This window comes from Drosophila melanogaster, chromosome 3L (assembly GCF_000001215.4).
Source record: "Drosophila melanogaster chromosome 3L".
Lineage (NCBI taxonomy): Eukaryota > Metazoa > Arthropoda > Insecta > Diptera > Drosophilidae > Drosophila > Drosophila melanogaster.
The window spans coordinates 27,359,155-27,384,407 of record NT_037436.4 but is presented as its reverse complement, the minus strand read 5'-3'; the positions used below and the strand labels follow the sequence as shown (position 1 = coordinate 27,384,407).

Genomic DNA, 25,253 nt, shown 5'->3' with positions numbered 1-25,253 from the left:
CAGGGACGTGTGGAGATACAGTCCACTCAACAGACGAACACATGGATGATCACATCCATATCTCATAGAATCTAAAACTGAAGTTATATATAAACGAAAATCGAGACAAGTAATTACTGAACTGTCTTTTACAGAACAACGAATTACAGATATTTTAAAGAAAACCTTGAAGCCAAACAGGATTATTGTAAGTCGAAAGACAGTCGAAAGACAGTCGAAAGACTACACTCACTGAAGTGTATCGAATCATTTTGGAAGAAAAGAAAAAGAAAAAAGTACAGATAGACCACGAGGAGATTCTAACAGAAACCTTCATCTGTTCATAATAATAATAATAATAATAATATAATATAATATAATAATAATAATATAATAACGATATACACTCGGCTACTAAGCTGACTCCTTATGAACTGTTTTCGGGACGTACACATGTATTCCAGCAAACCATTAAATATGACGATGAGCATAACTATCTAAAAAAATTGAACGAATTCCAAAAAAAAATATACCCTAAAGTATGTGAACTAGTTCAAAACAACAAGGTTCATAATATTGGAAAGTTAAATCAAGAAAGGAAAGAAGCTATCCAGGTAGAAACAAAAGACGTAGTATTTCGTAAGAAAAATAGACGCAATAAGCACAACCCTAGATTTTCAAAACAGACTGTAAATACTGATGAGGGCGTTACTTTTACTACAAACAAAAGACAAAATATTTATAAATCTAAAATTAAGACCCAATTAGGACAAGTAGAGAATTCCAAATATAACCTGAATAATAACAAACATACATGGATACGATAAACAGAAAACTCAAATTGCTAAAGAAATAAATAATGTAAATAACAAGAAAAAAATTTTGGAATGTACGATTAAGATAAACGCTAATATAGATGTGACTATGTTACGCTTAAATACAATTGCAGAAACCTTAGTAGTGCGAAACGAAAAATAATTCCTATATATAAATACAAAAAAAGTCATGAAATCAAAATAAGAAAATGTTTACAACTTAATTTCCCTAAACAGAATACAAATTATGATTAAATTTTTTTTTCTCTATTAAAATACTTATGTTTACATTAGACATTTATCAGTTAACAAATTAATTCATTCCGTACCTATTAATAACACACAAATTATTGTTACAGCAAACTGTATAACTTTATAGCGAGTAAGAACACACGAACATTGTAATTTAAGGAAGAATATAATAGAATTCATCATGTAAATATGTGAGACTTGCAAAAAGCCATCTTCAATACATCTAACCATGAAGACATCGTCAACATCATGACCCCGGAGCTACCGAACTTACTCAACAATCTGTCAGAAGCTGGTTCCAATTTCGACAAGGATTATGGAAGACAAATACGGAGCTTCACGATAGAATGGAACACACCTTAAAGTACCATACGCATTTTTGAGTGTATTCTTTTTTCTCTCCGCGGGAATCATACATTTGCAATAACAAAGAATGACAATCTTCATTGCCTCATCACCAGTCATACCCGATCACGCCATTCCTTCGTTATGGCCCTCTCTTCAGTCTTGGGGGGGAGGAGTTACCACTATACATTCACCACTCCCCTGAAACCGTCCAGATTCCGCTGAATGACAACGGCATCAAGGGCCGCAACAACAACAACTCAGTAGTCCACATACATGAATAAACACATATTATAAAATAAGCTCATACACATGTTACACACACACTTTGAGCATACATGGTCTCAACATTCTAGGAATAGATTTCACCATAACGATAATGTTGCATCAGCCTCTAATTGTGCGTTGATTGGTCAGTTTACATTTGTAGCTTTGAAAGGGCCGTCATAGCGAGGCGTTGTAGCCGACGCCTAGCGCAGTTTCGGCGTTAGGCAAAAGAAGTTTTTGCGACGCATTGTCACTTGCATTTTGATGGTACGAAGTGACACACTTAAAACCGGAACATTAACTCTACACCTTAAATGTAATTTTCAAATAAAATAAGAAGTCATATTCATTTGTTACCTAATCTGTGTTCGGAATTAAAACATATAATTTAACCAACTGTCCACGTGGAGCTACGGCCCATCTATAACTCGCGCACGCCCAATATATTCCTATCACGGATGTTGATGCACTGCAGTGGGAACAGAGGCAGAAACTGATAACAAGATCATTATAGCGAAACAAAATAATATGGTTGACACAGAAACAGAATATTAATAACCTAAATTCAATAACCTAAATTGCTTACAGTCACACTGGCTAAGGCGAATAACATAAGTCAAGTCATTTTTAATCACGATTATTTGAAGTCTAACAGAAATCTAACATTACATTCGTCTAACATTAAAGTCTTTTAGTCCGAAGGTATTATCCATATGCTAATCGAATATCCCAATATTCCTGTATCACACCAACACACCATTCTGCATGAACATAGTAGCAGAATGCAACAACGACGTTCTGCTGTCACCGATTGCGTATCAACAACTTACGCATGGTACTGTAAGCTGGTTACCCACGATACCTGCGCTCGAGACCTGCACTATGTAAAACTCAGGCCAGCCATTTAAGCCTCATCACACTAGTAGACGACTCATAATAATCAATAAGTGCCCAGATAAAGACAGAACTGACGACGGCCCCGAAATAAGTACCAACAGCCCACTTCTAATTAAGTTTGAGCGAGTGGCTTCAATCAATAGCACCAAATACTCCAACCAACTCGAAGCCATAATGAAAACACCGGTCATGGCTGTAACACCATTGCTAAACATCATTGGCCTCTATCTGAGGCTAAGCATACCACTTCTCCAAAAAATGAAAAATGAAATCTTGGAGGTTATCTAAGGGGTTTGGTGAAGGTGAAATCGGCTGGAACTACTGATATCTGGTTTTCGGTCGGCGTGGGAACCAGCGTCTGCATTAGCTGCCCTATCTAGCTCACCTTGGTGTTGAGGAGGAGACGGAAGCGATGGAGATACAACAAGATGGCAAGTTCTAGATGACCGAGGACGGTCATACTTCTAAGGGGAGTGTAGATATTGCTGTTAATGAGTTATAAGTTATAAGTTTCGGTTGATTACCCTAGTATTTTCGTATGCAAATTTAGAATAAAAGCCTTTAGTTATGTAGGTAGCAAAACCTGCACTTTGCTAGACGGTTAGCTTGAGTATTTTAATATCAGTTTGAGTACATCAATAATGAAGAGCACATAGCTCGCGAAACTAACTTCAGCTTTTATGTATGGAAGGTATAAAGCTTATTTTAATCTTAAATAATGATCTATTTAGAAAGTATTCGATGGGTTTCATACTTATACTTACATGGCAAAATATTATAGCTTGACCAACGCTTATGCAACCGTAAATATTTTGAATCGCATTATATTTTCCTTCTTCATTTTTACACTTAACATAATATTGCTTTATGTTTTCAAGTGATTCCTCTTCACGCATTAATCTAGAAAACACATTTAAATAAAAGATAAATATTTTAATTAAAGTGAAAAATTCTATGTTCACATAACACTGAAAAAGAAAACAACAGTCAGATAGTCGCGCCACATATAAATTACGTATAAAATATGTTGCCGAATGCAAGGAGTCAAGAAAAACGGGCTAAAAGTTTTGTTAAATCACGAAATGAAAAATCATGTTATTTGTAAATAAGGTAAGCTATCTGCTTAGGAAAGGCAACAAACCTGTCCGTGAAGCAAGGAAAATGTTAATATGTTTTATCAAAATTCAAAATCATGAAAATAAGAGCAACCAAGAAACTATGCAGCTAGAACAAAGTTCAAACCCCAAAAGGGTTAAAGATTCATTCCATAACTTGGAACAGACTTCGACCGAATTCGAGCATGATGCTCAATTACATAATATAGAAGTTTCCACAAAGAGCATCGAGAAACAAACAGTATTCTTAGTTAAAGAGCCCGGGTCCCCCTTACCATATATTGTAATCCATCTAACATCCGGATAACATTGATAGGCACGGAGTGACCGTGTCATTCATTAACCTTTAATCGTTCTGCCAACCAGACCAAATTAACCTAAAAGACCCAATTTTAATTAAAACTACAGAATTTTTAACACACGTTATCATCCACTAATTAAATTCAAATTCCACTCATTTTTCCATGGACTAATCGGAATGGACATTCTACACGAACTAAAAGCAATAGTCAATATTCCACAATCAATACTAAAAACACAACGTTTCAATATTAAAATATACACAGAAAATAATACAACATCTGAACTGAACATTCTTGACGAAGCTTCTAAAAACAAAGTTAAGCTCCCCGCCCCGATAGTCTTGATAACGGCACATTTCGGTGCGATACAACGCAAATTTCGGACATTCTCATATCAGGGGGACTATATCAAGCAAAAAATAACTCCAGTTTCATGGAAGTGATCAATTCATCACAAGACAAGCAATTAATTGTGTCTTGACTTTTTTTTATTTACTTATTTATTTATTTTTTTTATATTTATTTAGAAGCGATGAATCAATACAATGCAGTAACAGTAACATAACAGCGCAATTAACATATAAAAGATAAAACCAAACCTCTCACTAATCATGTGAGGACTTACTGTGTCTTGACTCAAAAGTATAATTACATTATTACATAAGTACACTGAGAACGATTTTATTGAAATTAACGCCATTTCCGAAATCAAGCAGGAAATTCCCGAAACTCTTTCATCAAGAGGGGGCTAACCTTATCTTCACTAACCTTGCGAAGCATAAAATTAGAACCACATTATATTAAAAACCATTTCGATACAGCCCTTTGAAAAGACAAGAAATTCGAAGACAAATCGCAAAGACAAATCGCAAGACATTATTAGACACAGCCACTCTCCTTGGGCGCACCAGTTTTTCTGGCATCAAAGATGTCCGACGACCCAAGCAACAAAAAATGCTAATCGACTATAGGAAACTGAGCGAGAAAACCGTCAAAGATAAATACCCGATGCCTAACATCAACGACGTCTTAGACAGAATTGGTAGTGCCAAATATTTTGCAGCTTTAGACTTAGCTCGTGGGTACCATCAAATAGTATTGGACTCCAGAGATGTTAGCAAAACAGACTTTTCGACAGCAGGAGGACATTTCGAATTCGTAAAAATGCCATTCGGGCACACCAATGCACAGGCGACTCTCCAAAGGTCCAAGCAGACCTTAGCGGCAAGTGCTGTTTAATCTATCTGGACGATATCATAGTATTCTCAGCCTCACTTCAAGAATAAATTCAATGACTTAAAATTCATATTCTATAAAATATACAGAGCAAACCTAAAACTCCTACCGGAAGAATTCGAATTTTTTCGAATATCTGGGTCATGTGGTGACCAACTCTGGGATAAGAACTAATCCAAAAAAAATTAATTGCCATAAAAACATTCCCCATGCCAAAAACCAAAAAACAAATTAAGTCCTTCTTAGGACTACGTGGGTACTATAGAAAGCTCATATAGGATTTCGCAGCCTTTACAAAACCAATGACACAACGACTGAAAGGAAAAGCAACAGTCAAAATTGATGAGGAATACAGTAGGGCATTTGAAACATGCAAACCGCTTCTTTGCAATGATCCGATCCTGCAATACCCGGATTTCAACAAGCCCTTTATACTTACCACGGAAGCTAGTAACTTCGCTATTGGGGCAGTCTTGTCCCAAGGTTCACTTAACAACGACAAATTTGTGTCTTTCGCTATCAGACACAGAGATAAATTACTCAACAGTAGAGAAAGAAATGCTAGCCATGATAAATAAACATTTTCATCCGTTCACAAGCATTCAATATCGTCAGACCTTAGACCACTGACTTGGCTAATAACACAAGCCGAAAGATCAACCTTAATGCCCTTCAAGAATAATAACGTAATAATAATATCAGAAACACATTAAGATGAAGTGAAAGAGACAAATATTTTGAAACAAATCTTAAAACCCAACAAAACTTGTGCAGTTTTTGCACCCGACGAAATCTTTAAAATTATTGAAGAAACTCTAAAAAATTTATTTATACCTACCCAACTATACAAATTTATTAGATGTACTACACTACCAAAATATATTACCGACCCTTACGAACAAGAATCGGAAATACGAAAATACCATTTGGCTAACAACCACAAGGGAATAGACGAAAACATTAGCCCATCTAAAAAGATCTATTGTATAAGTTAACTAAGTTAACCGGGCGACGGCTACGACCGATCGTCCGAAGACTCGCTCCGGCCAAATTGCTGACACAGCGTCTGGCCGGAAGCCCGTGCATAGCCGGCAAACACTACCCATTGGAGTGGCCGCTATGAGTTTCATATTTTGTTAGCCTTAAGTTCAGTTTGATTTTATATTCAATAAAGAGCGCATCGCGCCTTGAATCGACTCCAGCTTTTGCTGTCATTATTAAATTGGTTGGTTGGTTGACTAGCCTTAAGGGCACTCAACAACGGAGAGACGTTCTCCCACCATATCTTCTAATTCTGAGGAGAAGAGGTCTGCGGCAACCGCCCTGCCTCCCGGATACCTGCAACCTACGCCGGAGACCGCGGCGAGGGATCTACACCAACATAATTAGTTTAATTGGCGCTCAACTAGCGGGAAGTACGCACCCGCCCACATCATACAGAACATGTACATCTTCGACACAAACCATAGTTTCAGACCAGTGTTAAAATATTAAATAAACCAGTCTGAAGAGTGTTTTTAAAATCTCAATATTGAATGTGACGGCTAATAGGTGTTTGGTGTTTATTTTCACTGCGAAAAAAATTTAATTAACATCATAATCCGTTGCAAACACGGCAAAAAAAAAAAAAAAAAAAAAAATAGCCTAATTTAATTCGCTCACAGTTGTGTTACGGCGCATTGCTATTTCGCCGAGCAGTTAAATTTTTTTTTTTGCAAATATTTTTGGTGAGGAAATTAACATATTGCGGGGGCTAAATATCAGAGCCAAGGCTCTAACAGTTTAATATACCAGATTTGAATTTTTTATTTGACATTTAATTCAGTTTTGTATACTTGGTATTAGCTTAACAGTCCATTTTGTATCTTTTATTGTCCCCACTCCACCGCTGTGAACCCGATACGGCCGCGCATGCATTTGTATTTCAATTATTTATTCTTCGCTTCTTTGTTTATAGTGGCGGAAGCTCAGCTCCCACCCACCCCTTACCTTGCCGCTGCTCCGCGAGGTGACGGCTTGGTTCGAACAGCTTTACACATCGTTGCAAAGGCGGCGGCTACAGTCCCCGCGCACCCCTCACCCTACCGGTGCTTCTTTGTTTATCGTGGCGGAGGCTCAGTCCCCGCGACCCCTCACCATACCAGTGTTGGCACTTGGAAAGGCGGCAACTGGGCTCACATACATAGTTGTTAAGGCGGCGGCTCCGTCTCCGCGTACTTCTTGCGTTGCCAGCTGCCTTCGTGGGCAAAATAGCTGAGCGGGCATTGCATACCAGTGCAGTTTAACTTAAGCACATATGTGCTCCCCGTTTACACAATATAGGGAAAATAAACCTAGCGACTCAGATTCTGACAGTGAAGGGCCCCCGCGTATTTTCAGCCCAATACGGCCACCCACTAACCCCCTTCAGTTAGAACCATGGACTCAGATCAGCTTAAGGCTGTGATTCAGACCGCCGTTAATCGTGGCTTGGCAGAAGCGGCCGGTGAAGCCAGGCGTAGAGAAGAAGAAATGCGCCAAATTATACAACAGTTGGCTACCCAAGTTGCAGCGGTGCAAATCGCACCCACACAAGCGGCAGCCCGTATAATCAAGGTATACCAACCCATTGATATCACGGGCAACGTCGAGTGCAGCGAGCCTCTGGATGCCGTAAAATGCTTGCCCGAATTTACGGGAGCACAGGAGACATATGTCTCTTGGCGGCAGGCGGCGGTAGCCGCATATTAGATATTTAGGAATTATGTAAATAGCTCACGCCAGTACCAGGCGGTCGTTATAATCAGAAGTAAAATAAGAGGCCCCGCCGATGCGGTGCTATCTTCGTTCGGCACTGTATTGAATTTCGGTGCGATCATAGATCTCCTCGATTTCACATATAGTGACAAACGCGCGATTCACGTCATCGAGCAGGAGACGGGCACCCTCAGACAGGGAAGCCTGACTCTATTACAATACTACGACGAGGTCGAGAAAAAGCTCACCTTGCTTACCAATAAAGCCACCATGTCGTATGAAACGGCGGCGGCAAAAATCTTATGCGATAAATTCCGGGATGATGCGCTCCGTATATTTATTTCGGGACTCAAGCGCAGTCTTTCCGATGTCCTCTTCTCGGCGAAGCCGAAGGACATGCCAACTGCGTTGGCATTAGCTCAGGAAGTGGAATCAAACCACGAAAGGTACACCTTCGCAACATCGTTTGCAAAAAGCCTGGAGGATAGGGATAGGAAGCAATACCCAATGGCGCAAGAACGCCAACAAACGCCCTACCAAGCGCACTCCCAAGTAGGCGGGGGAAAAAACCCACACTTTATTAAACAGGTTAAGGCTCAGGTACACTCGGCTCCGCATAACGACGTGCGTCGTGAAAACACATCAGAACCTATGGAGGTTGACCCGTCTATGTCCAGGTTGAGACAACCCACTCAGGCACAGGCCTACCAAAACGGGAAGCCCGCCCACTCCGGTCGTTCACACCCTCACAAGAGACAGAGGGTTAATCACATCGCTCAGAGCATAGGTCAGGCCGAAGGCACGTACGCAACCACAGCCTCCAGCGCGGCGGCCAAAGTCGACGACGACACCATTTCTGAATATGATTTAGAAGTGATTAATTTTTTAGGGGAAAATCCCTGCTGCCCGTCATCAGACGAAGAGTAGCGGGGAAAGAGATGAAGTTCCTCATCGACACGGGTGCGTCAAAAAATTTTATCCGGCCTCACAAAGGCTTAAAAGGCGTTCGCCCCGTCGATTCCCCATTCACCATCCAATCACTCCATGGCGTTACCACGATCACGAAGGCCACGTTCTTCATTTTACCTGATTTGGAGAATGGAGAAGAGAAAATTGAATTCCACCCATGCCCCGACGTCAATTTTACCGAAGTGGACTGCTCAGATGCGCCACCCTTGATCAGAAACGCGTTCTTAGAAATGCTGAAGACTAGGAAGAAGGCTTTTGCAAACCCTAACGAGGCTTTGCCCTATAACACATCGGTGGTAGCTACCATCCGAACAGTTAGTGAGGAGCCCATATACGCAAAATTATACCCGTACCCAATGGGGGCGGCGGACTTCGTCAACAAAGAGATTGAAGACCTGCTTAAAAACGGGATAATTCAGAAGTCGGTATCCCCTTACAACAACCCGATATTGGTTGTAGATAAGAAAGGGACCGATGACCATGGCAACCGGAAAATGAGACTAGTTATCGACTTCCGCAAGCTAAACGAAAGAACAGTGCCCGATAAATACCCCATGCCAAATATTAACATGATATTGAGCAACTTATCATCATTCTTGCAGAACGCGACAGGGAAAAAACCTCTTTTTCTGTGAATGGGGGAAAATACGAATTTCGCAGATTACCGTTTGGCCCCAAAAATGCAGGCAGCATTTTCCAGAGGACAATCGATGACATCCTACGGGAACAAATCGGTAAGTTCTGCTATGTTTACGTTGACGACGTAATTATCTACTCCGAAGACGAAAACTCTCACATCAAGCACGTAGATTGGGTTCTAAAGAGCCTGCACGATGCGAACATGAGGGTATCGGTAGAAAAGTCCAGCTTTTTTAAGAAAAGCGTGAGCTTCCTTGGGTTTATAGTCACTTGTAACGGTGCTACAACAGACCCAGAAAAGGTTAAGGCTATAAAAGAATTTCCGGAACCCAAAAGTGTTTTTGAGGTACGGTCATTTCTAGGCCTAGCCAGCTACTACAGATGTTTTATTAAGGACTTCGCGGCAATAGCAAGGCCTATATCAGACATCCTAAAAGGGGAAAACGGAACAGTTAGTAGACACAGGTCACGAAACATTCCGGTTCAGTTCTCGGAGACGCAGCAACAAGCGTTCCAGAAACTACGAAACATCTTGGCATCCGACGACGTGATGCTAAGGTACCCCGACTACAAAAAGGCATTTGATCTAACGACAGATGCCTCGGTCCATGGCATTGGCCGTCCCAAGAGGGACGCCCAATAACAATGATCTCAAGGACATTGAAGGACAGGGAGGTTAACTACGCCACCAATGAGAGGGAACTCTTAGCCATAGTCTGAGCTTTGGCCAAGCTACGGCATTACCTGTATGCGGTTAAAGACATCAACATCTTTACCGACCACCAGCCGCTAACCTTTGCAGTATCGGAATCCAATCCGAATGCAAAGATTAAAAGGTGGAAAGCGCGCATTGATGAATCAGGGGCGCGTATTTTCTACAAACCCGGCAAAGAAAACTTGGTCGCCGATGCATTGTCACGGCAACAAATTAACGTCATGGAGGAGCAAGAAGCTCAATCGTGCGTGGCCACTGTTCACAGCGAGCTCTCCTTGACGCACACTATCGAAACGACGGATAAGCCCCTAAACTGCTTTCAGAACCAGATAACTCTGGAGGAGGCACGCTTTCCGTTAAAGCGCAGCTTCGTCCTCTTTGGAAACAAGAGGCGGCATGCGATTAACTTCCCCTGCAAAGAGTCATTGATTGATGAACTCGCAGATGTAATCGTTCCGAAGGGCGTAAACGCCATTCATTGTGACCTGCAAACGCTGGCACTAATACAGGACGAGTTGGTTCGGAGATTTCCAGCCACCAAATTTTGGCACTGCAAAAACCGTGTAACGGATATTTTTGCAGTCCCTGAAAGACGGGAAATTCGTACCGTAGAACACAATAGGGCCCACAGGTCGGCCCAAGAAAACGTTAAGCAGGTACTCTCCGAGTACTACTTTCCGAAGATGACCAAGTTGGCTACCGAAATCGTAGCAAACTGCAAAACATGCGCAAAAGCCAAATACGATAGGCACCCAAAAAAACATGAGCTAGGCGAGACTCCAATCCCCTCTCATTTGGGAGAACTACTACACATCGACATTTTTTCTACGGATAAAAAGTATTTTCTCACTTGCATTGACAAGTTTTCGAAGTTCGCAATTGTGCAACATGTCCACTCTAGGACAATCGAAGACCTTAAACCGGCCATACTACAGATTATGAATTTTTTCCCTAGGGCTAGAGTAGTTTACTGCGATAATGAACCTTCATTAAATTCGCATACTATCTCGACCATGCTTGACAATCACTTTGGCGTTAGCATTGCCAATGCACCGCCACTCCATAGCGTGTCAAATGGGCAAGTGGAGCGCTTTCATAGCACCTTTTGGAGCTTGCTCGTTGCCTAAAAATCGACAAGGGCATAACCGATACTGTGGAAATTATTTTGTTGGCAACCGCCAAGTATAATGAGTCAATTCACTCTGTCGTTGACAAACGACCAGTTGACATCGTGCAGGAGCACCCAGATGACCCACAGACGGAAGTCCGGAACAGAATCATTAAGGCACAAAACACGCTCAGGACCAGGGAAAACGCCTCCCGACAACACAGAGTATTCGAAGTCGGCGAGAAGGTATTGGTTAAATCCAATAGAAGGCTGGGAAATAAACTCACACCCTTGTGCGAGGAGAGAGCCGTAGAAGCGGACCTGGGGACCACGGTCCTCATCAAGGGGAGGGTGGTCCACAAGGACAATCTTAAATGATATGACCAACAATGTCCTTTATGGTTTTTTTATTATTCATTTTTTATATTCATTATTTATATTATATTTTTTATCACACCTTCAAGCCATTTGGCGCACTTTATTTTTTATATTCATTAGTTATTACACCTTCAAGCCGCTTGGCGCACTTTGTTTTTTACTATAGGTTCGTAGCCACTGGCATAGTTTGTTTTAAGTTCATTTTATCGGTGGTGGGAAAACCCTCTATAAGCATAAAAATAGCTAAAGCTTAATTTCACAGGATCGGACCAACATTTTGCATACTCCTGTCCTTGGCGTCGGCCCACGTTACCGATTATTCCCCGTTATAGATGGCGAAATCCTAGTATGGGAGGAGTTTGCTTACGTCACGCACACAGCAAACCTCTCAGAATAGGGACGTGTAATAAAGGAGACAACCAACATGATAGACATGTTTCCGCTATCCCATATGAAGAAGCTTCTGAGCGTGGATACCGCCCACCTCCAGGACTTGTCAGAGTCGTTGGGCGTTCATCACAGAGTAGCTAGGAGCTTGGATTTCTTAGGATCTATGCTAAAGGTTGTAGCAGGGACACCAGATGCCAGCGACTTAGAAAAAATCAGGTTTACCGAAATGAGGTTAGTCGAGTCTAGCAATAGACAGATCCAAATTAACACAAAAACCCAAAATCAAATTAATCAACTTACCTCTACCGTCAATTCAATTTTGAGATCAGCCAAAACCTCACAAATAGACACTGGACACTTATATGAAACACTACTTGCTAGAAACCGCATGTTGATGGCGGAATTACAAAATTTAATGCTTGCAATAACCCTAGCCAGGATTAACATTGTTAGTCCGAACATTTTAGATCACGAAGACTTAGAACCAGTTTGGCTTGAGGAACCCACCGACACACCTATAGGAGATCTTTTGTCCGTCTCGTCTGTAAAGATTTTACAGTCCCGTAACATTTTACACTTTATCATTAAATTCCCAAAAATTAAATTGGCCTGCAAGAAGATCACTATTTTCCCAGTTGCCCATGGTGGAACGATGTTGCAGATCATAGACAATGTCATAGCCGAATGCAGCGGAGAAGTTTACGCCATCAAAAACTGCTCCGAATCACCGAGAGCCACATTCTGCCGCCTAGCTTCAGAGAGTTCGTGCGCCAAAGAACTGCACGCCGGTGGGGTAGCACACTGCCGAGCACAAGAGAGTGACCTGCATCCGATAACCTACGTAGACGAAGGAATTATTATCATCAACGATAGGTCGGCCAAAGTGCGAGTGGACAACGGCACAGAAATCTGGACTCATGGCACACACCTCATAACCTTTGACAAACAGCCACCATAAATGACACACTCTTCATCAACCACAATAACACCCAGAAGAGAGCTCCAGGGACAGCAAGTCTTCCCTTGTTGAACATCACCGCCACCCAAGATGTCCTCAGCCTCCCGTATCTTCACCGTCTGAGTGAACGAAACTTGGAGTTCATTAAGGATTTCAGAGAAGAGATTGAGAACCAAAGAACACGTCTCGTAGCAATTATTGCAGGAGCAATATGCTGCGCACTCATCTGCATCGGGCTTATTTTTAGGCGTTTCACCGAGGCAAGAAAATCCGCAGGCCAAGTTAGGCAGATTATCGCTGAACTACAGACGGCCGAGGGCGGCCTTAATTCTGAGGGGGGACTAGTTAACTAAGTTAACCGGGCGACGGCTACGACCGATCGTCCGAAGACTCACTCCGGCCAAATTGCTGACACAGCGTCTGGCCGGAAGCCCGTGCATAGCCGGCAAACACTACCCATTGGAGTGGCCGCTATGAGTTTCATATTTTGTTAGCCTTAAGTTCAGTTTGATTTTATATTCAATAAAGAGCGCATCGCGCCTTGAATCGACTCCAGCTTTTGCTGTCATTATTAAATTGGTTGGTTGGTTGACTAGCCTTAAGGGCACTCAACAACGGAGAGACGTTCTCCCACCATATCTTCTAATTCTGAGGAGAAGAGGTCTGCGGCAACCGCCCTGCCTCCCGGATACCTGCAACCTACGCCGGAGACCGCGGCGAGGGATCTATACCAACATAATTAGTTTAATTTATATACTCCCCACTACTAAAGACAAAAATTTCTCACATAATTAATGATTGCGTCGTCTGTCAAACACTCAAGTACAACAGACAACCACAAAAACTGGAGTATTCAGAAACCGAAACATTCTATTCCCCAATGCAGATCATACATATTTATACTATTAATGGAAAGACAATTTTAACAATTATTGACAAATTTTCCAAATTAGCTTCAGGGTATACAATTGCGACTAGAGACAGTCTAAACATAGTCAGAGCTTTCGACATTCGGAATTAAAAAAAAAAACTTACTTGTGACCAAGGTTCGGAATTCGCGAATAAACTTCTTTAAGACTTATGGGCCCAATATAATATAGTGGTACATTTTACATAATTCCAACAATCTTCGAGTAATACTCCAGTGGAAGGACTCCTTTCATCTATAACCGAGATTTTTAGAATAATACTAAACAAAAGAAAAAACAGAAATACTTAATTGCGACCACGAAGGCATTTTCTTCGAAACTCTGAACACATACAACAATTCTATATACACTACACTCAACAACAAAATACACACCCTTTGAGAGACCCCATTTACTAACCCAAGATGTCTCCCACAATAACGAACACGACTACCTTCAAAAACTTGACGAATATAAAAACATCATCAACCAGGACATTAAAGAAAGTATGGACAGGAAAATAAAACAGAATAGCGAAGAGCATATTTTCCAGATTTAGCTGTGTAACTGCGCAAATTGGCAAAATTCAACAGCTGGATGTACATGACAGAATCGCAAAGATACACCTGGGAAAAGCAGAGTGATAAACTCTTTCAAACATTTACTTTACAAAATTAATATAAAAAAAATTATGAAAAAAAAAAAAAAAATATAATATAATATAAATTACTACCCAAAAAAAGGAAAGAGAGAATTAGTAAACGGTCTCGGCAGCATTATAAAAATTGTTACAGGAAATATGGACGCCCAATCTATTAATGATAAGTTTAACGTTGTAAAGCAAAACGAAAATCAAATAACTAATCAAATCAATAAACAAACAGTATTTAACAAAGAAGCCATCATTCGATTTTAAAAAAAAATACTACAAGTCACATAATAATTAACAACTTCATTAAAAACCATGACAACAAAATATACAAAACATTAAATGATGAAAATAACGAAATACACTTAATTCAATATATCACCAGAATAAACTTTAATATAGATATCTTACATATAAAACAGCAGAAAGTGTTTTATTAACTAAATTAAAAATAATACATAAATTCATTGTATCAGAAAAATAAATTCAATCCATAAACGAATTCATAACAAACCAAAATGTAACCCTAGAATCCGACGAACACTTATACAGATTGTTATTTTAATAATTTTTATATAACATTCCATGTTAAAGTACATTTGTACATTTGTATTTTACAAACAAATTTATAAACTCGCGCACATTATTTCTTTGCCCTTAAATCAAACTAAATTTCTGATTGTACCCAACATATTCTATATGTTCAAAACGACAAGATTATGTATTTCAAAGAAAAACGTCCTAAAATACACCAAACATGTATTTGCGAGAGTGGTCGGACTCAACCGGTTTTCTACAACCAAACAGCAACCTGCCACATCAAAGACTTTGGCCGGCTAGAAATCATCAGAGAAATCGAAAAAATCTTCATCTTTAACTCCGTAAACACCATTGTCACACACCTTCATGTCAGATGCCCTTCGACGTCAATGGGTATGCAATATTAATATATTTTCGACAACTGTACGATCAAAATTAACGGCTTGACGACTCTGTGATGGATTTTGAACAAAAGACCGAGCTCTCCATTAAATCTTTCTAACAGTTGAGCATAAACAACACGTTCGAAGATATAAATTTGCACAAACTTAACTTTCGGTCGTTATCGAGCCAACCCGACATAATCGTCATGAAGAATTCAGCGACAAATCACCTCTACACGTTTTATATACTACTGGTACTATGACCATATGCATGACATGTATCCTGACTTTCAAGAAAAGAAGCATCACGATCGTTCCTGCGGAAATTCCATTAAATCGGCCATTCCCTCGATGTGGCCCTAACTCCAGGGGGGTGGAGTTACGGAACCTGCCATACCAGGTATGCATACGGGGTATACATATATTCTTGAAAGACAGAAACGTCAGGTCGGCAACATCCGCCAAGCCGCCATTAACCGCCAGTTCATTAACCACACGAAACTAACTCTGTGGCAACACCTTGTTGTAATGCTAAATGGTACTACTTAGTTGCAATGCCGAAACCGCGATTGGACATGATAATGTCGATTGCGACAGATCTCGCAAAAGAAAATAGAACTGCCTACACAACACTTTCGCAGATGCATGTTGCCAACAGAACTCTTGTAAACATTGAACAGAATCTTTGTATACATCTAGCCTAACTTAGGTTTCATAAATAAAGTTGAGAGTACTTCGATTCAGACAGAACAAAAGCCCGCTCGTGTTTCTTTATTAAAAATCAAACAGCTTTAAAACCTAAAGGGTTAACAGTGAAAACTCAGCCTGAAGTCTGGAAACCACTGGGAAAACACTGGAAAACTCAGCTTGGAACCGAGGTCGAGTCCTACAACTGGTATCTCGCGCAATCTGCCGTCAGCCTTGTGCGCGTACATTGCCAAATAACGGGAGTTGCCGCTAATTCCTTCTTGCGCTTATTTTCCTCTCGTTATTATTGCTGTTGCCATGTCTGCTGATAATTTTGGAAAAGTTACCGCTGATACAAACAGTGTTACGTTTTAAAGCGCAAGGCGACTGCAATATATAGAGTGGAACGATTAGCGGAATCTTTGTCAAGTTTTGCGTTAACTTCGGTTGACGATTTCGTTCTTCATGTGAAGTTGGAGCTAAGCGATGAGCTACGACTAACATTTAGGTAAATTCTGAGCGACCTTGATGAACTTGTTTTGCATGAAATTAAAAGTAATTTGAGTAAGAAATTTGATGATGTTCTCGTAACGCTTAAATCCTTACTTCGGGGGAGATTTTAAAGATCGCTTCGCAAATGCACTCACACTCAACCTTTGCTGACGGCATTCATGTGATTATGGACATCTGCAGCGTTCACTCCTGAATAGGGCACCGTCGCTGCACCCTTTTGAGCTACTACAATTCGTTGTAGGCTATGCTTTGGTATTTCAGGCACACAGTACTGAGATTCTGGGGCTAAGGGCTGTGCAGAGTGGTTCCGTTTTAATGCTTCGGTTAAATTCAACGCTCATATTCGTGCTAAATGAAATGGACTCAACGGAACAAATCGCTGGATGCAATATCGCCCAAATACTCGTCCAAAAGCTGGATCAGGCTTAATGACCAGTGTCATTCTGGCACTTGAAGAAGGGATACCATTTCTGCTATGAAAGGTGAACCCCTACTAAATATACCCGTTACTCGTAGAGTGAAAGCAAAGACACTAGAATAACAAGATGCGTAACGCCATCGGACTTTTAAGTTCTTAGACTTTACAAGTCCTTAGACTTTCCAATTTCTATCGGAATACCGAAGTCAAAGTGTTTTCCACGCCCCTTCCTACACCTACAAAACGCACAAAACGCACGCACACTATTTAAAACACGTTTGAAATGTTGTCTAATTTTATTCCCCAATATCTATCGATACCACAGAAAATTTATTAAATTTCGTGTTCGCATTACCACTAACGGGTATCTGATAGTCGGGGAATTCGACTATAGCGTTCCCTTTTGGTTTATATGTATTTGAACTATTTTGATTTGTAAATTAAAAGGAACTGTTACTTATACAGTAAAAGGATATACTAATATATAGAAAAGGTTATACGTTGAAAAGTGTGTAAATTATATTATTTTCTGCTAGGGCTGTGTGTTTTGGAGATCTTCGTCTCCGTGGATGGCTACGTTGACGTAGCCGACTTAGTTGTTAGTTAGGTAGATTAAGCTGAATTTAGTTTCGCGAGCTATGTGCTCTTCATTATTAACATTGTGTGTTTTTTCCCACTTCCTTGCCCCATCCCTTTTACCTGTTGAATTTGGCTTTGTATGTTTCGATGCGTAAAACAAATTTAACGTTTCTTAAGATGCTATGAGCTCGCCAACTGAGATTCGGATTAGTAGTCGGCTAACAATGAAAGAGCGATGAATTTATTTGGAATATCATCACAATTTCTTCACTATGATTAAGCGCATAAACATCGGTTTTTCATTGCTTTAAATTTTAGGAGAGAGATCGCGCGCGATCGCGTGAAAAAGTCGGGTGCTCATCCGAAGGAGCTAGCTCTGCTAGCGCAAACGATGATTTTGTGATGTTTTTCAAGTGCGATGAATTGTGGAAGTGCAAGGTGGTTTGATACAGTGCCTGTCAGTGGGTTTAAGACTTTGTTACGAACTGCTTTCCTTCCGTAGTATCAGTGACGCTAGCTTGGGCTTTTCTTAGGGAAGAATTTTCCCCGTGCCACACAGCTCGAAACACATTAACATCGATAACTATCGATGTCGCCATGACTCTACATACGATCCCTAACAAGCAGATAAACAGAACAGACCATGCGCACCCACCCTACATAGGATGCCCGGAGGATTTTTGCGGACACACACAATCCACACGTCGGTGTCGCTCCAGGCAGTCGTCCTAGTCAGGACCATCCATCTCACCTATAGTGAACAACTCACATAAATCCCTCAATCCCCTCATCAGGTAGCGATCACCCTTAATCGTCGGCTTTTTTTGAAATTGTCAAAGCAAAAGTGTTGGATTCCTTTTGGGGTTACAAAATCACGGCGGAAACTTGCCCCGCAATTGGCGGTGCTTATGGAGACGGCACTACTATTCAAGTACTTATGGTCACCTAACCCTGAGGGATCAGAAGGGACTAAACGTGGGTGTCTGTTGTTCTCCCTATCTAACTAACGTGCCCTGAACGGCACGACGACAATTCGAACTCACAATTGACTACGGATTGAGTGACACATTTAGGCAAGCGTTACAAAATATTTTACATAAAAACTAAACTTAATTGAATTATATGTTTCAGCAACAGCGGTTGACGGCCGTTGAAAACAATCGTGGCGTTCGACGCCTGTCCATGGAAACTACTGGAGTCAAGGGAGGTTGCCCTTGAAGACTCCTATTGCGAGGAACACGGCCCTTCCTGCGCTCGGCTATTCGAAGGTTTGGATCTGACTCACCGGCGGCATCGGATTCGCCTCGTGGCATATGGTGACTTCCTTAAGTAGAGGACAAGTAAGTTTTCAAAAAAATATATCTGAATTTCCGGCGGCGAGGTTACTGGCTCCACGGAATATTTATTATTTGTCCGGAGACTATGGAAAATTGAAACAAAATAAATATCTTTACGTGAAACTAAGCTTTTGAACTTCACACAGCTATTTAATTGAAAATTTCCTTGGCGTTGACCTGCAGGCGAATTGGTATGGCTTCGATTGAGCTATGATTTACATCTAATCATGGTCCCCGCCATATTCCTAATCCACTCCCGACTAGGGCCATCGGACATTATCCGTGCAACATCCCCCAAAATTATCGGCCTATCGCGTTACCGTCATCGACTCAAACTGCAACATTTCCAAATTCATTTTCCAAAAGTAATTCTGAAAATGTATTTTCCTCTCTTGTTAAATTGAGAGCGTAAAAATCTAAAATATTTTTAAAATCGTGCATATTCGAGTACATCGAATACATCGTACAAATATGTAAAATAAATCAAATTTATAGTATGTATGAAATATTTTTTTTATGTTTTTTACATTCAGCAAAAAGATAAAAGCAAAGAAGCGCGAATCATTTATGTTGTCACATATGTGTATGTATTGTGTTTCTGCTTAGTTGCCCTATTTTGAATTGCCATGATTTTCATTTTTTTCCCCCAAATTTAGCTTTCACATAAGCTAACACACATTAGCTAACACATAATTTATTAGAATTTAATTTACTTTAATTTTAATTTTCTCTTCGTTTCTTTTTTATTATATTTTCGTTTCCTCCATTATTTTAGTTTAACAGCATTAAGTAGGTACATATTTGCGTCTTTGTACTTTAATTATTATATTTATACCCGTTAGTCGTAGTGTAATAAGCGTATTCTAGATTCATTGAAAAGTATGTAACGGGAAACGTCGAGATCTCAGGAACTATAACGGCTAGAAGGTTGAGATTCAGCCCACTCTAACACCCACACGCCACCCAAAATTGTCGCGCACACTCTTGAAAAATGTTTTGATATTTTTTTATTATTCTTATTCCTGTTAATTTCTATCGATATATCAAAGAACTGTTCGCTCTAACGCCCACGTCTACAATCCTGTTTCTTGATTTTAGACGTCCACCACAAAGTCGTTTGCGCACCAGAGTTTTGTTATACCGTTATTTACGCTAACACCACCGCATAGCACAAAGGTTTATACACTTATTAGACACAACTTAGTTCGATGACTGATTTTGCAAATATTTCCAGCTAAGCCCCCAAAATTGTGGCGTCGGGGTTCCGTTTAATGACAAAAACTGCGGCGACGACGTTGTATTATTATAATTGTTTATTAATTTACTACTATTTAAACATGTATGTGTGGTTTTAAACTTTAATGAGTTTACAAAAATGTGTGGTTCAATATGTTATTCTAACGCTCTTTTGTGGCGTTATTAGAACCGACGAACACTCCGCGTATCTCGGCCTATTTGCTCTTCTGGCTTTATATTATATATATTTATTATATATATATATATTTTTTTTTTTTGATATAATATAAATTGATGATATATTATTATGTTGTTATGTTGTTACGTTAAACAACCAATTAAATTGCTTTAAAACGTATGAACCTAGAAAGGCAACAAACATAACATGGAAACATAACAGCAATGATGAATTTAAATTTGGAAAAATAATTTAGATAAGCTAATAGATTTGGCTAGTTTTAAAGCTATAGCGTTTTTTGCCTCCCTCTTGTCGAAAGGTCTCCTGGATGATGCCTCTTTAGTCTTCGCCTGGCCGTTAGGTGGTTGGTGTGAGCCTGAAGCCGGTGTAGCGTCGGACGCCGTACCCCATATTTGGATGCAATAGGGCAATAACGGATGCAATGTTGCTAAGGCTTAGCTTGCTCGCTGGTCTGGGCATCCAGTTCAGCTTCCTGAGCTTCCTGCGGCAAATTACTGCAATTTTATGAGTGTGATCTCACGTAGAGAGCCGCTTGTCCATGATGAAACCCAGGTACTGCGCTTGGGGAGATTGAGTTATAGACGTGTCCTGTAGTTTAACCGTTGGAAGAGTTTTGGGTTTCTCCTCAGGGAGAAATTGCAGTTCTGGGACTTATTCCCAATGATGGATATGTTTCACCTGTTTGTCCACTCGCTATAAAGGCCCAAAAAATGTGGGCTTTACTAGACGCTTCGAATCGACATGGCGAGTTTGGGATACTGGCTGTGTCATCAGCATACGTTGCCAGGAGGGTACCCGGTTCTCTGGGATATTAAGAGCAGAAATAGCGCGGTTGGAAGGGGGGTTTTTAGCTTAAAGAGCAGACCGTCATGCCACAGACAATCAAAGGCTTTTTTCACGTCTAGGAAGAATAGCAGAGTGGTATTGGCCGTTTTGAAAGGCATTTAGAATATGTTGTGTTACTCGATAAGCTTGTTATGGGTTTTCGTGGTGGTTCCGAAAGCCGAACTGGTGATTTGGAATCAAGTCAACTTACTGCCATCATTCTATTAAGAAATATTTATAGAAATATGTCTTAGAGAATGTGGGCAGCAAGCTTATTGGTCTGTAGGAAGCAACAAGGTTCTCTGCATGGCTTTGGTATCATCGATATTACAGCGTACTTCTTTGTGGTGGATACGTAACATAGAGATGAAGCACAAAAAAAAAAATAGTATATCTTTTTCTGACAGATCTTTGACAGCTCTGCTATCAAAACCGTCGACACCTGGAGCTTTGCTAAAGTGGAAATTTCGTATTTAAAGACAGACTTCTTTCGGACTTACGTGTCAAATGGGCTCTACATCTGGGCATAGATTAATAATGAATGTCAAACTTCGTAAGATCAAATGACTGAAATCGCCTGTCCACTTTGCCAGCACAAGCCAAGAAAATTTCAGCATTTGACCTGCACCGAGGGTTTTCATCACGCTTTATGTTGATGCTGCGAGGGGTCTGCCGTTTTACTGATCTTACTGCTTTCCAGATTTTTAATCGGATTAATCGGATTGCACAGTAGATCAGCGAAATAGTCGTTTTCTGTTTTGTGCAGCAACTTCTCTAGGTTGTCTTTAACACGACGATAAGCTCCTTTATCGGCCGGATCTCTCGAATGCATAAACCTACGACGCAAGGCTATCTTTAACCTCACTAGATCCAGGACCTCAGGTTTTAAAAGAGCAAGAGGTGGGTTTAATGAACCTTGCCCGCAGGTTAAGAACTCCAAAGCGATGTGGATATGTGGTAGACAAGACAACCCTGTATGATGTATGATTACCGCCACAGTTGACGCATTTTACTAGGCAGTTCACAATGGCATGCTACTGACCACATCTTGCACAGACAACATCTTTATGGCAGTTATTTTTTGTGTGATTAAAGGATTGGTACCGATGGCATTGCACGACGTCATCCTTTTTGTGTGGAAGTTCGACGTGAATCCCATGGCGACAGTGTCTTATGCTCATGTATTTCCATATTGTTGGAAGCGAGCTCTAATCCAACAATGACTAGGTTGAGGAACTTTGGTTTGTCAGAACAGCTTTTAGACCTATTGATAAAATGAACTGTGGCCAAGTAAGGTAAGGCTTTCCCTAATGGCCTCATACGGGACAAAGTCACGTGATGTGTAGTGACTATGCGGAAGGCTCTTTCCTCTTTGAGTTGCCAGGTATGAAATGGTACCTTTATTAAGGTAAGCGATTTCGTAATAGCTTTGTACGCATCTGAGTCCGAAGACAGGATTGAAATGGATTTGTCTGAGTGGCATTTGATGGATCATTTTGTTGGGTGAACAATCTTATTTATGACTATGAAAGTCCGTTTAGATATTCACAATTGTGCACCACAATTGGAGTGGTTTGTGAAACGTTTGAGTTTTCTTGTTGTCAGAAGCTTGATTTTGGCTAGAATTGTTGCTGGGGGAGCAGTTTTTGTTGCTTTCGTCGGTGTTGCGATTGGTGTTGCTGATGCTCGCATTGGATTGATCGGCGTTATTGTGGCTGACTTGGTTGTCGTTGGTGATGCTATTGGCGTTGTGGAGAGCTGGTACTAAAGTGGTTGTGGTTGCTGTGGCTGGCGAGTTGAGAAATGAAATTGGCATCACTGTGTGTGTCCATATCCAAAAGTAACGAGAACTAATTGGCAGTTAGATCTGATTTTGGGCTGCTTGAATTTCTTGTGATTTTGGAATTTGAATTGGGAGAGCTTGAATAAGCGTCGTTTGTTACTTAGCGGACGTGGGGTCCAAAAATCATCGTCAGATTCTTGAGAGGGCTCATTAACCGCTTTTTCTACCCTTTACTGTAACACTAAAAGTGACTAGAGGATCCCAATTCACAGAACGTGCCACTATTATGGTGTGGGCTAGGTAATGCGCGAAAATAAAACCAATTTTCTAAATTAAAGAACTTTTTCGTTTTTCATGCGTGCTGAACTCAAGTTCTATTTTACGATGACGTTCAGAACAGCATTATGTTATATTATAAAAGAAGGAAAAAATGTTATTTTATTGTTACGTGTCTTGGACGAGATTTTATGGAACCGTGTCAGTTGAAACTGGATCCAGATGCTTTGGAAACCATTAGTAGTGAAAGGGATAGAAAAGCAAAGAGTGAAACAGTTAATACTCATGATAATGAAACGGTTAGTAAAACAGCTAGTGAATTTGTAGTTAAACAGCCAGTGAATCAGTTAGTGAAATAGCTAGTGAAAAAGTTAGATAGTTGACAAGAAAGTATTTTTAAAGCTTGATTTAAAAAACGGTTCTTTTCATGTATTTGTTAAATACGCCTCATTTGTACACTGATGATACTGCTATTATTGCCACGAGTAATGACCCGCGCGTCGCATCCAAATTAATTGAAGAAGAACTAGGGTTAATTGAAGCATTGCTTAAAAAATGGCGAATAGCGGTAAACGCACAAATATCAGTGCAAGTCACATTCTCGTTGAGACCCGGGAGTTGCCCGCCAGTAACACTAAACGGCTACACCATACCAAGTAGTGAAACCAAAAAAATGTACTGACTCTTAGGACCCCGGTCTCAATTAAGCCTAGATAACAAATTACGGCTGCACAAAGTAGTCCTAAAGCGATGCAACTGTGGGGAACATCTAGGAACTCTAACATTGAAATATTGCAGAGATACCAGTCTATGATGCTTAGAACAATCACAGGTGCTCCATGGTATATGACTAATCATGACATCCACAAAGACATGGAACTTCCACTTGTTAAAGACGAAATAAAGTCAAATGCTGAGCGATACATAAGTAAACTACACAACCATGATAATGGTCTACTAGGTCTAGGTCTAGGTCTACTAGGCACTAGGTCTACTAGATAACAAAAGCAACCGAAGGCGACTAAAAGATTTCATGTACTGGACCTGCCATATAGATACACAAATAGATAAAAATATGTAAATATGTATATATATGGATTGAGCTCACTGAAGCTCAATTCATCCGGTGATACAATTATTTAACGCTACCAAATTTGTTTATTGTCTACCAAGACAGACTGTAAATAAAAACTAAAACAAAAAAAAATTGTACACCGTTAGGGCAATTCGAATTTTCAATGAAATTGGTCCAAAAACTGCGTCAGCGGTGTTTCAAAAGTTTGTAAACAAAGTTTTCGAAGATCTTATAAGGGATAACAAAGTAATTTTTTACATGGGTAACATCATGATCGCCACTGACACTGATAAACATTTAAATACCTTAAAGGAAGTGTTTATCGCCAACGTTGTAATTTCATATTAGGTTCCTTAATGTTATTTATCCATACAAGGGATTTATGATCACCTAATATTGTAAAGTGGATTCCATATAAATATGGGCGGAAGTATTTGGTTGCCCAAACAAACAATTGCTAATAATTCTTCTTCTATTGTAATGTAATTCTGATCGAGGTGGTTTAATGCACTGCTTGCAAAACTAATTGGTTTATTATCTTGTGATAATACGGGGAACTCGACTATAGCATTCTCTACTGATATTTATTAATTTCTTTACTTTTTATTCCAGTTACTGTAGAGTATATTCGTTGAAAAGTATGTAACAGGTAGAAGGATGCGTTTCCGACTATATAAAGTATATATATTCTTGGCAAATCAAACTGGCCCTGTCGAGACTAAGCATGCACCTTCCAGAAACATC

At 40.2% G+C, this 25,253-nt stretch overlaps 1 protein-coding gene and 1 long non-coding RNA gene across 5 annotated transcripts in view; one reads left to right on the top strand and one right to left on the bottom strand.

Moving 5' to 3' along the window:
• Dbp80 (Dead box protein 80) overlaps positions 1 to 25,253 on the bottom strand; it is a gene marked incomplete at its 3' end in the record, with an annotated part of 142,844 nt that overhangs the window by 37,752 nt on the left and 79,839 nt on the right. For all 4 annotated transcript variants that reach the window (NM_001276241.1, NM_001276239.1, NM_001276240.1 and 1 more), the window contains one exon: positions 3,320 to 3,455. In NM_001276241.1, the coding sequence (NP_001263170.1) occupies positions 3,320 to 3,455 (136 nt within the window). The remainder of the gene's footprint in view (positions 1 to 3,319; positions 3,456 to 25,253) is intronic.
• Positions 18,418 to 19,580, top strand: lncRNA:CR46250 (long non-coding RNA:CR46250). The gene is made up of 3 exons (NR_133316.1): positions 18,418 to 18,851; positions 18,916 to 19,118; positions 19,262 to 19,580. It is a non-coding gene; the product is annotated as a long non-coding RNA:CR46250 (long non-coding RNA).